Source organism: Misgurnus anguillicaudatus, chromosome 10 (genome assembly GCF_027580225.2).
Source record: "Misgurnus anguillicaudatus chromosome 10, ASM2758022v2, whole genome shotgun sequence".
NCBI lineage: Eukaryota > Metazoa > Chordata > Actinopteri > Cypriniformes > Cobitidae > Misgurnus > Misgurnus anguillicaudatus.
Genome location: NC_073346.2, coordinates 16,518,534 through 16,531,476, shown reverse-complemented (window position 1 = coordinate 16,531,476; position 12,943 = coordinate 16,518,534). Strand labels below are relative to the sequence as shown.

Genomic DNA, 12,943 nt, shown 5'->3' with positions numbered 1-12,943 from the left:
AAGCGGAATTGTCCATTACCACTGTCGGAAATAATTTAGCCTACTGCAGCAAGGCTGGCTCTGACTGGATTGTAGGTCTGCCGTGAAGCAAATTTTTGTAGTTTTCACTCGAACTACAGGGCCGCAACCCGACAGTTGGAAATCTCTTTAGGTTTTGGCTGCAAAGCGAATGTGAAAGTGCCGTTCACCCTGTTTCTAGGGGATGAACGACTGAAACTTGTTTGGAAACGTAATTTTAATATATATTTTTTATATATATATATTCATATATCCTATACCTGTAGGTGCCTAGTTCTATAGAAAACAGCTTTGCCTTACCTTTCTGCTTGTCTCTCTCTCACTTTTTCTCTGTGTCCCTCTTCCCCACCACTTATTTGTCTCTCTCTCTCTCTCTCTCTCTCTCTCTCTCTCTCTCTCTCTCACACACACACACACACACACACACACATATATCTCTACAATGTCAAATGATCCTGTGTGCGCGTTCTTGAAGCTGCTCTGAGTATTTTCAACTTGCACGAAGACGTGTTTAAAGAGAAAAGCGCGTGTTTTCGCAGCAATTGCACCTCCCAATTCGCGTCATTCACATTGCCCCATGCGAGGACACGTCTGGTTGCATCTTTGCATTGACTTTGTATGTAATCTACTCGCGCAAATCGTAGCAGCTGGGGTTAGGTGTCTTGCTCAAGGACACCTCGACACTTGGTCAGGTGGAACCGGGGATTGAACCACCAACCTTCCAATTTGTAGACAACCTACATGAACCACTGAGCCACTGCCGCCCCTAATCATACTTACAGGTTGTGGTTAGGAGATGCATGTTGTTTCAAATAAAGTGGATATTGAACCATCTTTCATTGTCAAACGTCTAGTAAATCCTTCCATGAAAAAGTAATTTTAACCACTGATTCTTCACAGCCAAATATCTAGTAAATCCCTCCATGAAAAAGTAATTTTAACCACTAATTCTTCACAGCCAAATGTCTAGTAAATCCCTCCATGAAAAAGTAATTTTAACACTGATTCTTCACAGCCAAATTTCTAGTAAATCCCTCCATGAAAAAATAATTTTAACACTGATTCTTCACAGCCAAAGTTCTTGTAATTCCCTACATGAAAAAGTAATTTTAACCACTGATTCTTCACAGCCAAACGTCTAGTAAATCCCTCCATGAAAAAGTAATTTTAACCACTGATTCTTCACAGCCAAACGTTTAGTATATCCCTCCTTGAAAAAGTAATTTTAACCACTGATTCTTTATATATCTTTATCCTTTGGTAGTGAAAACAACACAAACTGAAAACACAGCGTGATATGATGTTTACACACTAACTAGCTGTGGGCAGGTCGTAGTTTTCGTTTTTCCCGCGGGCAAGGCTGTAGGCGGAGATTATTATGCAAGTATTCGCATTACATGGATAAAGACAGGCAGGAGATTCAATCCATATGACGACTCGTTTCAGCCATTCAGAGTCGACTCCCTACTTAAGAAGCCAATAACTTTATTAATTGTGCACTTTTTGGTTCAAAAACTTTGCATATTGTTTACATTGATGGACAGCTACATGACACACTGCAAAACAGGTCAATTTCGGATTTTGGATCTGTGTGGCTCTTAAATATAAATGTGGGCCTGCTTTCTACTTTTTTGTATATAGCCTACCGTATCAGTACTCGTTTTGCTGAATGACACAGTGCATCTTGTCATTAATATATATGGATATTAATGATTCAACTTCTACACTGGATCTCAATATCTTGTTCTGACTGATATGGGGCACCCAGGGAGCATGGGTTTTGGTAAGGGCCCACCTCAAGCGTTCTGGAAGAATACTTTGAAACATACTTTGAAGCCATTGTTGACATGAACTTTGATGTTGTCCTCCATCACTTCTGAGTGAAAGCAAGAAGGTTCATCCATTGAAAATCGAGGACGCCACTACTCTTTAGACATCAAACGTGTGTAAAGACAGAGTCAGAGACCAGCATAAAGCATCTGTTGTGCTGAGTGCATTAACAGGGCTGTCACATTCACCCAATGAATAATGAGACCCCTTACTGTTAACAAAGAGATTGTCTAAAACAGTTCCTGCACCATCTATAACAAGCACTACAGAAGAGCAAAAAACATAACCAACTCCCTTAACCAGGTTGCCCGCACGGAGTCTGCGATTTATTTATTACATATTTTTATATTAGCTTGGCTTCTTTTATGTATTTTAACACTTTAGAAACATATCAACAAGTAAATCAAATAAAATCAACAAGTAAAGCAACAAGTTTTAAAAAGTAGCAGATTGTTTGATCCATTGTGGTATACCTTGCTCACAAAAAATGCCCTAAAGTTAATAAAAGAAATGATTCAAGTTTTGAATATTTGAATGAATGCATGAGCTGTACCTGTTTTCTGGGTCTGGGACGGTCATGCTGCGGGTGATGTAGCACATTTTGAGGGGGATGTATCTGCGGTCGCCCTGTAATGATAGCGAGAGAGGACTGGGGATATCAGAATGAGGGCTGCCAAGACGCGGAGACTCAGGTGGAGGGGTCTCCCAGCCAATCTCAGATACCGGTGACCCTTTTTTCACATATGGGGTGGCTTCCCGCATATACTTCACTATAACAAAAAAGAGGGTAACATTTTGTGAATATCTGAACTATTAGCAACTATTTTTACAATTCTACACTGTAAAAAAATGAAGTATGACGTTAAAACAACTTGGTTTTGCAAGCCAATTCAATCTACTATTTTAAGTTTTGACTTGTGATAAGTTGACATAACTTGTTAAGTTAAAGTAACTATATAGTATGTGGACACTCTCTTATTCACTCCATTAATTCCTGTGAATACAAATCTTATAATTACAACAGTTTGTGAAAGGCTTTTTCTGTTAACCCTTTGTAGCAGGTCATTCAAGTTCCTCCATATCAGTCTTGTGACTCACTTTGTGCATTATTATGCTTGAATAGAAATTTAAATTCTTTGTCATGTCTTTGTATTGCATGACATTTTGTTTTGTCCATAGATGTCCAAACATGCTTAGAGAGTGGTCCATATACTTTACATACTGTACTCATTCAGATGAAACATTTCTTAAAGTACATTTTCCATCAAACATGTTCACCGGGCCTTAGCCAGTCAAAAGCGAAAGCAGGAAACCCCTACGCAAACCCACATCACGCTGACAGCTGTCCTGTTTGAGGAAATCTATTCAACTCACATTTGCATACTATCTTATTGCAATGTCAGATGATTGCTGTGATGTTTATGGCAGGGCAATGAACCAGCGAGTGAAGCAAGTTACACTTGAACCTGCTGATAAGGTGCAATAAAGAGACTGTATAATTGCAAAGTATCTCAGTCAAACTTTAGTTTAATTATTCCAATTCAGTACAGTATGACAGCCTTATATTTCACAATACTAGAGGTGTTTCACAATTACCTGTGAAAAAGTTAAAGATCAAAATGTGCTGTTTGGCTATTTGGCATGACATCAGCAAGGTTAAAACATACTGTGAAAGCCTGTGGGGAGACATACCACCTGCATATTATTTCATTAAAACGGCACATGAACATTTTTAAGATTGATTTTGAGGGTGATCTATCCCGTCAGGAAAAAAGATGCGTGTTCTAGTACTCATGAGCAGTTTCAGCATAAATCGAGTTTACACACAGTTCAGGAGGGTATAGCTCATACGGCTCTGAAGACCATAACATCTGGATGTTGACTTTCTTACTGTGCTCTAGTGACTAAGGGGGTTCACATATAGTTCATTTTAAAAGAACCAAACCCTGTTCATTTGAAGTGAGGCACTAGCAAAATGTGACCTCAGTCCTTTTGGCGTTCACACTATGGTGGACTCAAAAGAGGACCCAGTCCTTTTTCAGAACTGAAATGATCTCAGACCCATTCTTGTTAATATCACAACTTCATAAGAACTCAGACCTTTGTGTGCAGCAGTTCATTTTGATACGTCAAAACCACACACGAACCGGACCGGGCCCTCATTGCTTTTACATGTCAAAAAGAAATCGAACCACCAAAGAATAGGAGTGTCAAAATTTCTATTTTAAATCGAAAGTGATCGAAATTAAGTCACAACCTTGAACTTCCAATTAAAAAATGTAATCGTCGATGCTGCCACGCCCCATGTCACGTCCGGTCAGCTTGCCAAGCGTGGAAAAACACACGTGTTGAGTGTTGCGAGTCAACCTTCTCTAACCAAGCTAGCTATAGCCAGTCAAAAGATAGCATGGCAGATGCAGGAGACACCATGCAAGCTGCTCTTCTTTACATGGGAAACAACAAAACAGCACAGCAGAACGGCATCTGTGCCAGGACCGGTCGTTTCTCTGAACTGAGATCTGTTAAAGTTTCACAACAACTTATTTCAGTTGCTTAAGAGTTATGAAAACAGCATTTAAACAAGACTTATTAGGGTATAGTCTCATAATCTCATCTGACGATAATAAAAGCTCGTTTTTAAAGTACTGACAGGAATGTTCCTCTAACAGGAAGTTTCGTTTTATCAGGTATGTGCGTGCACCATATTTTTCCACTAGCAGCACGACTAACATGGCAGGGCACCTCCGGGTTCAAAGTCAGATATTATATTTCATAAAGTCGAGTCTAAAAATGGCATAGCATTTTTGCGCGTTAAAAAAAAAAGGAGAATCGAATCGTGACCTTAGAATCTAAAATGTAATCGAATCTAGGATTTGTAGAATCGTGACACCCCTACAAAAGAACTCAAAAGTGAACCGTACTTAGACCACATCTGGAGTCTGAGTACGGTTCCCTTTTGGGTCCTTTTATGGAGTCTGAGATCACTTGTTTTGTTCACATATACACAATGAACTGCTCCGCGAGCATTTGGAGGGCTCAAACGAACACAGGTGTGAAAACGCCCTTAGCTAACACAGAAAGTAAATCAGACAGGTTACACATTTCTAAACAATGAATGCACTTTATATTAATTATACATTCCAGCATCTATGGATATATAGAACTGGCAAGAACTGCTTAATCGATATACAAGTTAATCCACACACACAGGGAGGGGCAGTTTGGCATCTCCAATTCACCTAACCTGTAGCAGGAAAATATTGTAATAATAATAATACCTTACATTTATAAAGCGCTTTTCTCAGTACTCAAAGCACTTTATATATGAACAGGGGAATCTCCTCAAACACCACCAATGTGCAGCATCCACCTGGATGATGCGACAGCAGCCATATTGCACCAGAAAGCCCAACACACACCAGCTTATTAGTGGAGAGGAGACAGAGTGATATAGCCAATTAGTATGAGGGATGATTAGTAGGCCAATGGACAAGTTTTGGCCAGAATGCCAGGGCACACCCCTACTCTTTTTCAAAGGACATCCTGGGATTTTTAATGACCACAGAGAGTCAGGACCTCAGTTTAACGTCTCATCCAAAGGACGGTGCTTTTTTTGACAGAATAGTGTCTCCATCACTATACCGGGCTGTTAGGACCCACACAGACCACAGGGTGAGCACCCCCAGCAACCTGGTTTTCCCAGGTGGTCTCCCATCCAAGTACTGACCAGGCTCAGCCCTGCCTAGCTTCAGTGGGCAAGCTGTCTTGGGCTACAGGGTGATATGGCTGTATGGCTGTTACCTGGAGTAAACCCACCCTGACACAGCAAACTCCACACACACAGAAAGGCCACCTGACCTTGCCGGATCTTGAACCAGGGACCTTCCGTCAGGCAACAGTGCTACCCACTGAGTCACTCTGTTGCACCAATTTGCATTTTAGCATAGCAGATTTACAGTAAATACATATAAAGTACACTCTAAAACAGGCTGGGTTATTTTCAAAAAGAGACAAACCCAGTCGTTGGGTTAAAGGGGACAATTCACAATAAGTTTTTAAGATGTCAAATCTTTGGTGTCCCTAGAGTACGTATGTGAAGTTTTAGCTCAAAATACCCCATAGACAATTTATTATAACATGTTAAAATTGCCACTTTGTAGGTGTGAGCAAGAATGTGCCGTTTTGAACGTGTCCTTTAAAATGCAAACGAGTTGATCTCTGCACTAAATGGCAGTGCCATGGTTGGATAGTGCAGATTAAGGGGGGTATTTTCCCATTCTGACATCACAAGGGGGCCAAATTTCAATGACCTATTTTTTCACATGCTTGCATCAAAACTCAGTTACTGGGATGATCTTTTTCACATTTTCTACACTCTAGAAATGTCTGGGTTATTTTTGACCCATAATGGGTAAATATTGGACAGAACACACCGCTGGGTTAAAATGTACTCAATGCTGGGTTGTTTTAATCCAACTGCTGGGTTATTATACCCCATGGCTGCATAACATCAACCCAACATTGGGTCCTTTTTTAACCCAGCATGGGGTAATTTTCAACTCAGCACGTGTTCTGTCCAATATTTACCCAAAAATAACCCAGATATTTTTACAGTGTAGGTTGATAGAACAACTAGCACTTAACATGGTAAAAGTCAGATTTTATTATATGGCCCCTTTATATTGACCAAGAAAATGGTTTTAATTTGACAATGGGTTAAAACAACCCAGCATAGATTAAATTACAACCCGACGGGTTGGGTTCGTCCCTTTTTGACCCAACACTGGTTTGAATTATAATTTTTGTTAATAATGTACAGGCAGTATAGACATAAGAAAGGCTTATTTTATAGAGTATGGAAGACATGCTGGGCTATAATTCCTAACTATACTATTATACTAATATATACTAAAATATTTTTGCATTTTACATCTTTACATTTAACCAACTAGGATTCACAAGTCATTTCAACCTTGAGTTGCTGTAACTTAATAAATCAAGTTAAATTTGCTTTAGTTATATGAACTTTATTTGATAACTTACAGCAACTCATCACTATTCAATAGACTGTAAAAAACGTACTTTATTTAAATTGATACAACAATTGTTTTTACAATGTACAGTTGTAAATCCTAGTTGATTTAACTTTAAGTGCAAAAAGATTTTTCCAGTGTATAATAATTGTCTGTAGGATCGTTATCATCTATCTCTTTAAGAAAAAGAATAAAACACAATGACAAAGGGATAAAACACAATAACAGACAAAAAAAAGAGCAACAAAAAGCTTCTTCTGAATGAGAGAATGCAGAAATGAATTGGAATGCAGTGTCAAACTCTCAGATTTGGTTTACTGTAATTGTGTACTTCAGGGTCAAGGATTCAGCAAGCTCCTGCATAAAACATTACTACTCAGAACTTTTGAGTTCACCACACAGCGGGTGAAACTCAATTGGCTTAGAGCCCCTGTAGTCCTTTATCCTCAAGGACAAACTATAAGAGCAGCTACAAAGACACGCTTATAAAAACACTTCCTACTGACTACTTCTACAAAAACAGTGTTCAAACAGGTAGTTACAGTTTATCTTATCTAAACCGATATAAATGTTAATTTGGTGACCTTCAACACGTTACACAAATGTTTTGTATCTCCTCTGTGATTTGTTGTAGAACTTCCTGAATCGGTTTCCCTGCAAAGAATTTCATCCCAAGCATTTAAAATTATGGTTAAAATGATCAATAAAACATGCTGAAGTTTGTTGCCTGCAGCGTCCACTACTTATTACATCTTTTATTGTAATCGAATCTATTAAAAGCTGAATTTATGCATTTTCTCAAACTTTTTCACTGAATGAATAGCTCTCATTATAATGTGCACTCCAGGGTAACATGAGTTCAAGTGTAAAAGCTGAGTGCCGATGAAGGAAACCAATCAGTTGCATTATACCAGTGGACACCAATGGTTTTTTTTTATATCTGCCTATGAAATAAAATTTGCTAAGCTATTCAATGTTTTTGAATTTTTCAAAACCAAATACAATACCGCTATGTTAATAACTTAATTCGCGATAATGGTGAAACCAACCTCACTTCCTGCTAATTAGCCACTGTCAAAATGATGTCAAATAAACAACAATTTTTATGTAAGTTTAACAACAATATCAACTTGTTTTTATAAGTTTTGTCAACGTAACACAAGTAAAAATGTTAAATAGTAAATAATCAAGTTGTTTTAAGTTTTCTTACAGTGATGTAATATTTAGATATTAAACCAAATATCACATAAAGTGCCAGCGTGTTATTTGTGACATCATGATCACATGCCTCTTTCTATTATTCTCTATAGTAATGTTTAAACTATATTATGTGCACGTGGAACTACAAGAAACCAGTTTTTCTTGTCTTGTGCCTGACGCTGTGGCATGTGTTTACATTCCTTCATTTCAACTCATCAAAGGGAATTTTAGGAATTCTCATACCATACACATCCAGTTCAAGGACATGACATGGCTTTGAATGTTTTCATTTTCCCTTAACCATTAACTTACTTTACAAAACAAGTATTGGACTGAACAAAAGAATGGCTGAGCTTGCATGTACTGTACTCTTGTAAACATGTGGGGTCCTTTTTCAGTACCTCTGCATGCTTTGAGTGGTTTTCATAATACGTTCCACTCCTATTGTCATTTCAATTCATCTCTCATTCTGTTTAACTTTATTATTTATTTACTGGATGTGTGACAATAGAACAAACAAAATTGTGGAAATGATTTTTTGATGCCTTTGGCTAAAGGATCTTTCTAGGGGTATACAAAAATTTTAATTGTGTGCGTGCATAATGGTGCAGTCACGCTTTCAATAATACTGAGAATTTGCTGAAACTTCCAGAATATTTTATTATTTCCATTTCATAGTGTCTTTTGTTGAAAGGCTTTAATTTCCTGCTTTAATAAAGAGCAATGATGTGATATTTATGAATCCAGATGCTTAAATAAAATACTTTTAAAACATATCGACTAGTACAGCACTATACTTTCTGGACAATAGTGAATGTTGTAAGATGCTCAGCGTCTGAACACTCATTCAATCTTTATAAAGCACCCGAGGGTTTTTTGTGTATGTGCTTTTAGCCATTTTAAACCTGACACTGGTCAGATTCATTGTATGCCTTTTTTTGTTAAAAATGGGAGTTTTTTTGAAAGAGACAAGAAAAGCATTTTCTGACTTCGACTGGAAAATTGCTCATGTGAGTCATGTAGTGTATGGTTGTAGTGTACTGCTCTTTCACTGGGATCCTACAAGAATTGGGCTCTTCTTCGGACAGGCAGTTATCAAACTGCCAAATCCTGTGAAACTGCATTTATTTTTCTGAAATATCATCAGAGAGCTTGACTTCAATGTGACGAGTTCTGTGATTTGCCCAGATACATTGACACAGATGTTTCTCAAACACATCAAGGTCATAAATTACGCCAGCTGTTATAAAATGACAATGTCGATTGATAGTGATTGATCAGTGATGATTGGGTAACGATACAAATAAAGAAAGCGCAAAAATTTCTAGTAGAAACTGTCAAAGTGAATTATTTAAAGAGACAAATCCCAAGCACAGGGGACTCTCTTGAGATTGGATGGTGCATGCGAAATCCTCTTGCTTGCAAAATAAGAGAGTGTGTTGGACATGCATCGGTTCATATTTGGATTGGAAACTCTGGCCACTTGAATCACTGAAATTGGTGTTATTATTAACTATATGCACTAAATTGACCTAGATAGAAAAACCAGCTAGAAACATTTTGATCCACATAAGAATTTCTATAAGATTTGCAATGCTGCTAAAATCTTTTATCAATATTTCAAAAGTTAACATGACAACATGAGTGCTTTAAAAGGATGAACAATCAACCTCTTTATATGTTTTCATTGCAAAAAGCTTTTAAGCAAAAACATTTATTATTTATATTTGTATTTAATTTGATCCTGTTGGACATTTTTTAAGCATAACCATGAACCAACCAATATACTTGTGTTCAGCAATTTGATCTATTCTGATATTCACTGTCACGGGTGTCAGACTTTATTATAGGTCAGTAACTGCAGATGCAGAAATGAAAACAGTTAACACCCACTGTCCTTCTCCATGGCTGAACTGTAAGGTCCTGTTTCAAAATACAGTTTTAAAGAAAGTGACCCGGTTCGAACTGACCCTTAGGTGGGTGTACAGCAAAATCCCTGAATATCATAAAACCTGAAGCTGAAGTCTCACCTGGCAGCAGTGAACAGCTAATACACATCATGTTCAGATCAAATTGACTTCCTCAGTACTCTAACTTCCCCATACCACATATAGTTTCTCTCAGTCACTTTAGACCATTTCTGGAATCTTAAAATGTGCAAACTTTTAAGTGCATTTCTCAAAACAAAGTACAAACAGCACAGTGCATGAATTTCATGCAAAAGCCTGTAACTTGTTCAAGGTAGTTCATCTCTCAAAATGACATTTTACATCAGTGCCTTTAAAATGGCATGTCCTTGTGTCATTGTTGTTTAACAAAACAGTCAAAATTTGTTTTTAGCCATGTTGTTAATATATCAAGATTGCACAAGTGTCAGTAAGTATTTTCTGCACTTTTTAAATTTCAACACTATGAAGTAAGTTACACATTAGTGTGAGACAGAATTCACATTTACACACACATTTTGTGATATTGAAAAAATCATACTTTACAGTACAAATACAAAAAAAATAGAAAAGTTCACTGTACACACAAAAATCTCTTCTTAAATATTTTACCTGACAGCTTCCTGACCGAAGATTTTTGTCTACTGTATATAACAACATATATATTCCCTTACAATGGCTTGGAATGTCTTATTCAGCGATCCACACATTCATTTCTCTTCAGCAATGTATCAATTCAGTTCACATTTACATGCTTAACAGATTATGACAAAAGGTCAACCATTCTGTATGTCATGACTTACACGATTTACTAGTTCCTGGATTTTTTGACTATTCAACTTGAACAGAATAAAGACATTTGACATGGTAACATTTGGTGTCGAAGAACACTGTGTAAAGCTCAAAACAAAAGATACCAAGACAACAATTCCCTCCAATGTATTAGAAATTTCTGTCACATTTTGATTTATATAAATGTATATTTTTGCATATTTTAATGTGCAATTATATAATTACAGTATATGCAATGCTTATATCTCTGAATACTGTCTGTATAGTGTAATATTTTTGTCTGTGTATACTCTGCACTTGTAAGACTTCAAATTTGTCTGCTTTTGCAAATTTGCATTTGCTCACACTTGTATGTCTATAGCTTGTAAATCCATACATTATTAGCATATAAAAAGTTAATGTAGGCTATATAAAAGCACTTTGAATAATTACTGTAAAAATCTTTTAATGACTCTAAAATACAGTAAAAATGTATTTCATGCCAATCTCAAGGGTGTTGTCATTCATTTAACTAGACTTTGTTGTACAGTAACTTTATGTTTATGCATTTTAAGCATTTCACACCAACAGGTGTGATGTACCTCTACAACTTCCCAAAACCAACATTTTCTTCTTACCTTCCAGCACAACCTCTCTCCCCGCTTTCTTCAGCACCTGTACCGCCTCGTCGTGCGTTGCGTCGCGCAGATTGATCGCGTTCACGGACAGGATCGCGTCGCCGACGTAAAGCGCTTGAGTATGGTCCGCTGCCAGACCTTTGAAGATTTTACTAATGAGAATGGGCATCTTGTTCTCCTTCCCACCTTTGATGCTGATCCCTAACCCCCCGACCTCTTGCTTGATCACTTTCACGCATCTTTTGCGGTTGGCGATCGCTTCGGGCACTTGTGAATCCCCGTGAGGAGTCCTGACTCCGGTTTTGGGACTGCTCGTGGGGTCCGGGTGATCGTAGGAGCCGTTAGTGCTGCTGATGCCGTTAACGGCGGGTTCACCCGCGGGCTCCTCGCAGCTGAGCGTCAGCGACTCATCGCTTAAACTTGCGAACACCGCGTGCCATCGCTCGCGCACCAGCACCTCCAGACACGCGCTTTTCTGCACTCTGTTAGCACAAAGCGCCGACGCTACCGCCATCTTTGAAGCATTCTTAAAATGCCATGTGATTTCATACACGAGCGCAGGACTTTAGCCCTGGACGGGGAAAAGTTGTGATTCAGGTTGGATACAGTTTAGCTCCTCGTGCATATCCTCTTTGGGTGGAGCAACAGTCTGGTGTTCTGTGTGGCCATGCAGATACATAACTCCGCCGCTGTCAGGAAATACGGATTTTAAGTCTGTGATTTATATATTACGTACATTATTGATGTCAGGAATTGTAGGAGCTTTTCTACTACTTAGGCACGGCACTTGTAGCGTTAATCTTCATGATTGGTGCGCGCTCATGGATGAAATTCCTGCTGCAATTACAGTGCGGACTTTATGAAACTGACAGTTATTTTGTAGCCTACTTTTATTGTGGGTTATAGATTGTTGTGTTTAAATATACATAATGAGAAAAAAATAATGATCCGAAAACAATGTAAATTGATCAGTGAATGTAAACAAAACACTTCGTCAGCCTCTAAAATGCGCAAAATATTGAATGTTTTAGTGCCATCTAGTGTGCATTTTAGTTTACTGCACTATCGAGCATGCAAGCGGTACACACTTTGCAATGGTTGTATTGTTAACATTAGTTAATGCATTAGCTAGCATGAACTAATAATGAACAATACTTCTACAGCATTTATTAATATTTGTTCGTGTAAATATCCGTTTTTATTAATATATATATTAATAATATATTTTTTTTATATATAAAAGTTGTTACTGTTAACACAAGTCAATGCACAATGAACTTTTATGAACAAATGCCTTAACTAATGTGAACAAATACAACCTTACTGTTGTATTTGTCCTTAGTGTTACCAATAAATATTTATATTAAAAAAATACAATATATTTACAAATAACCGATTTACAAAGTAAAGTTTTGAAAAAATAAATAAATAATAATAATTATAAAAAAATGTAATGCTTTTGTAATAGGATGACTAGATCATGTGTGTAGGAACAGAATAACGTTTC

At 37.6% G+C, this 12,943-nt stretch overlaps 1 protein-coding gene across 2 annotated transcripts in view; it reads right to left on the bottom strand.

The window, feature by feature from the left end:
- The window catches only part of sntb1 (syntrophin, basic 1), a 31,095-nt gene extending 18,978 nt beyond the window's left edge, over positions 1 to 12,117 (bottom strand). The window contains exons 1-2 of one of the 2 annotated variants that reach the window (XM_055209715.2): positions 11,437 to 12,117; positions 2,402 to 2,618 (exon numbers count right to left, since the gene is read on the bottom strand). In XM_055209715.2, coding sequence (XP_055065690.2) covers positions 2,402 to 2,618; positions 11,437 to 11,950 — 731 coding nt within the window. In that variant the 5' untranslated portion in view covers positions 11,951 to 12,117. The remainder of the gene's footprint in view (positions 1 to 2,401; positions 2,619 to 11,436) is intronic. The other variant, XM_055209714.2, reaches the window with a different exon arrangement.
- Between the last annotated feature and the right edge of the window lie 826 nt (positions 12,118 to 12,943).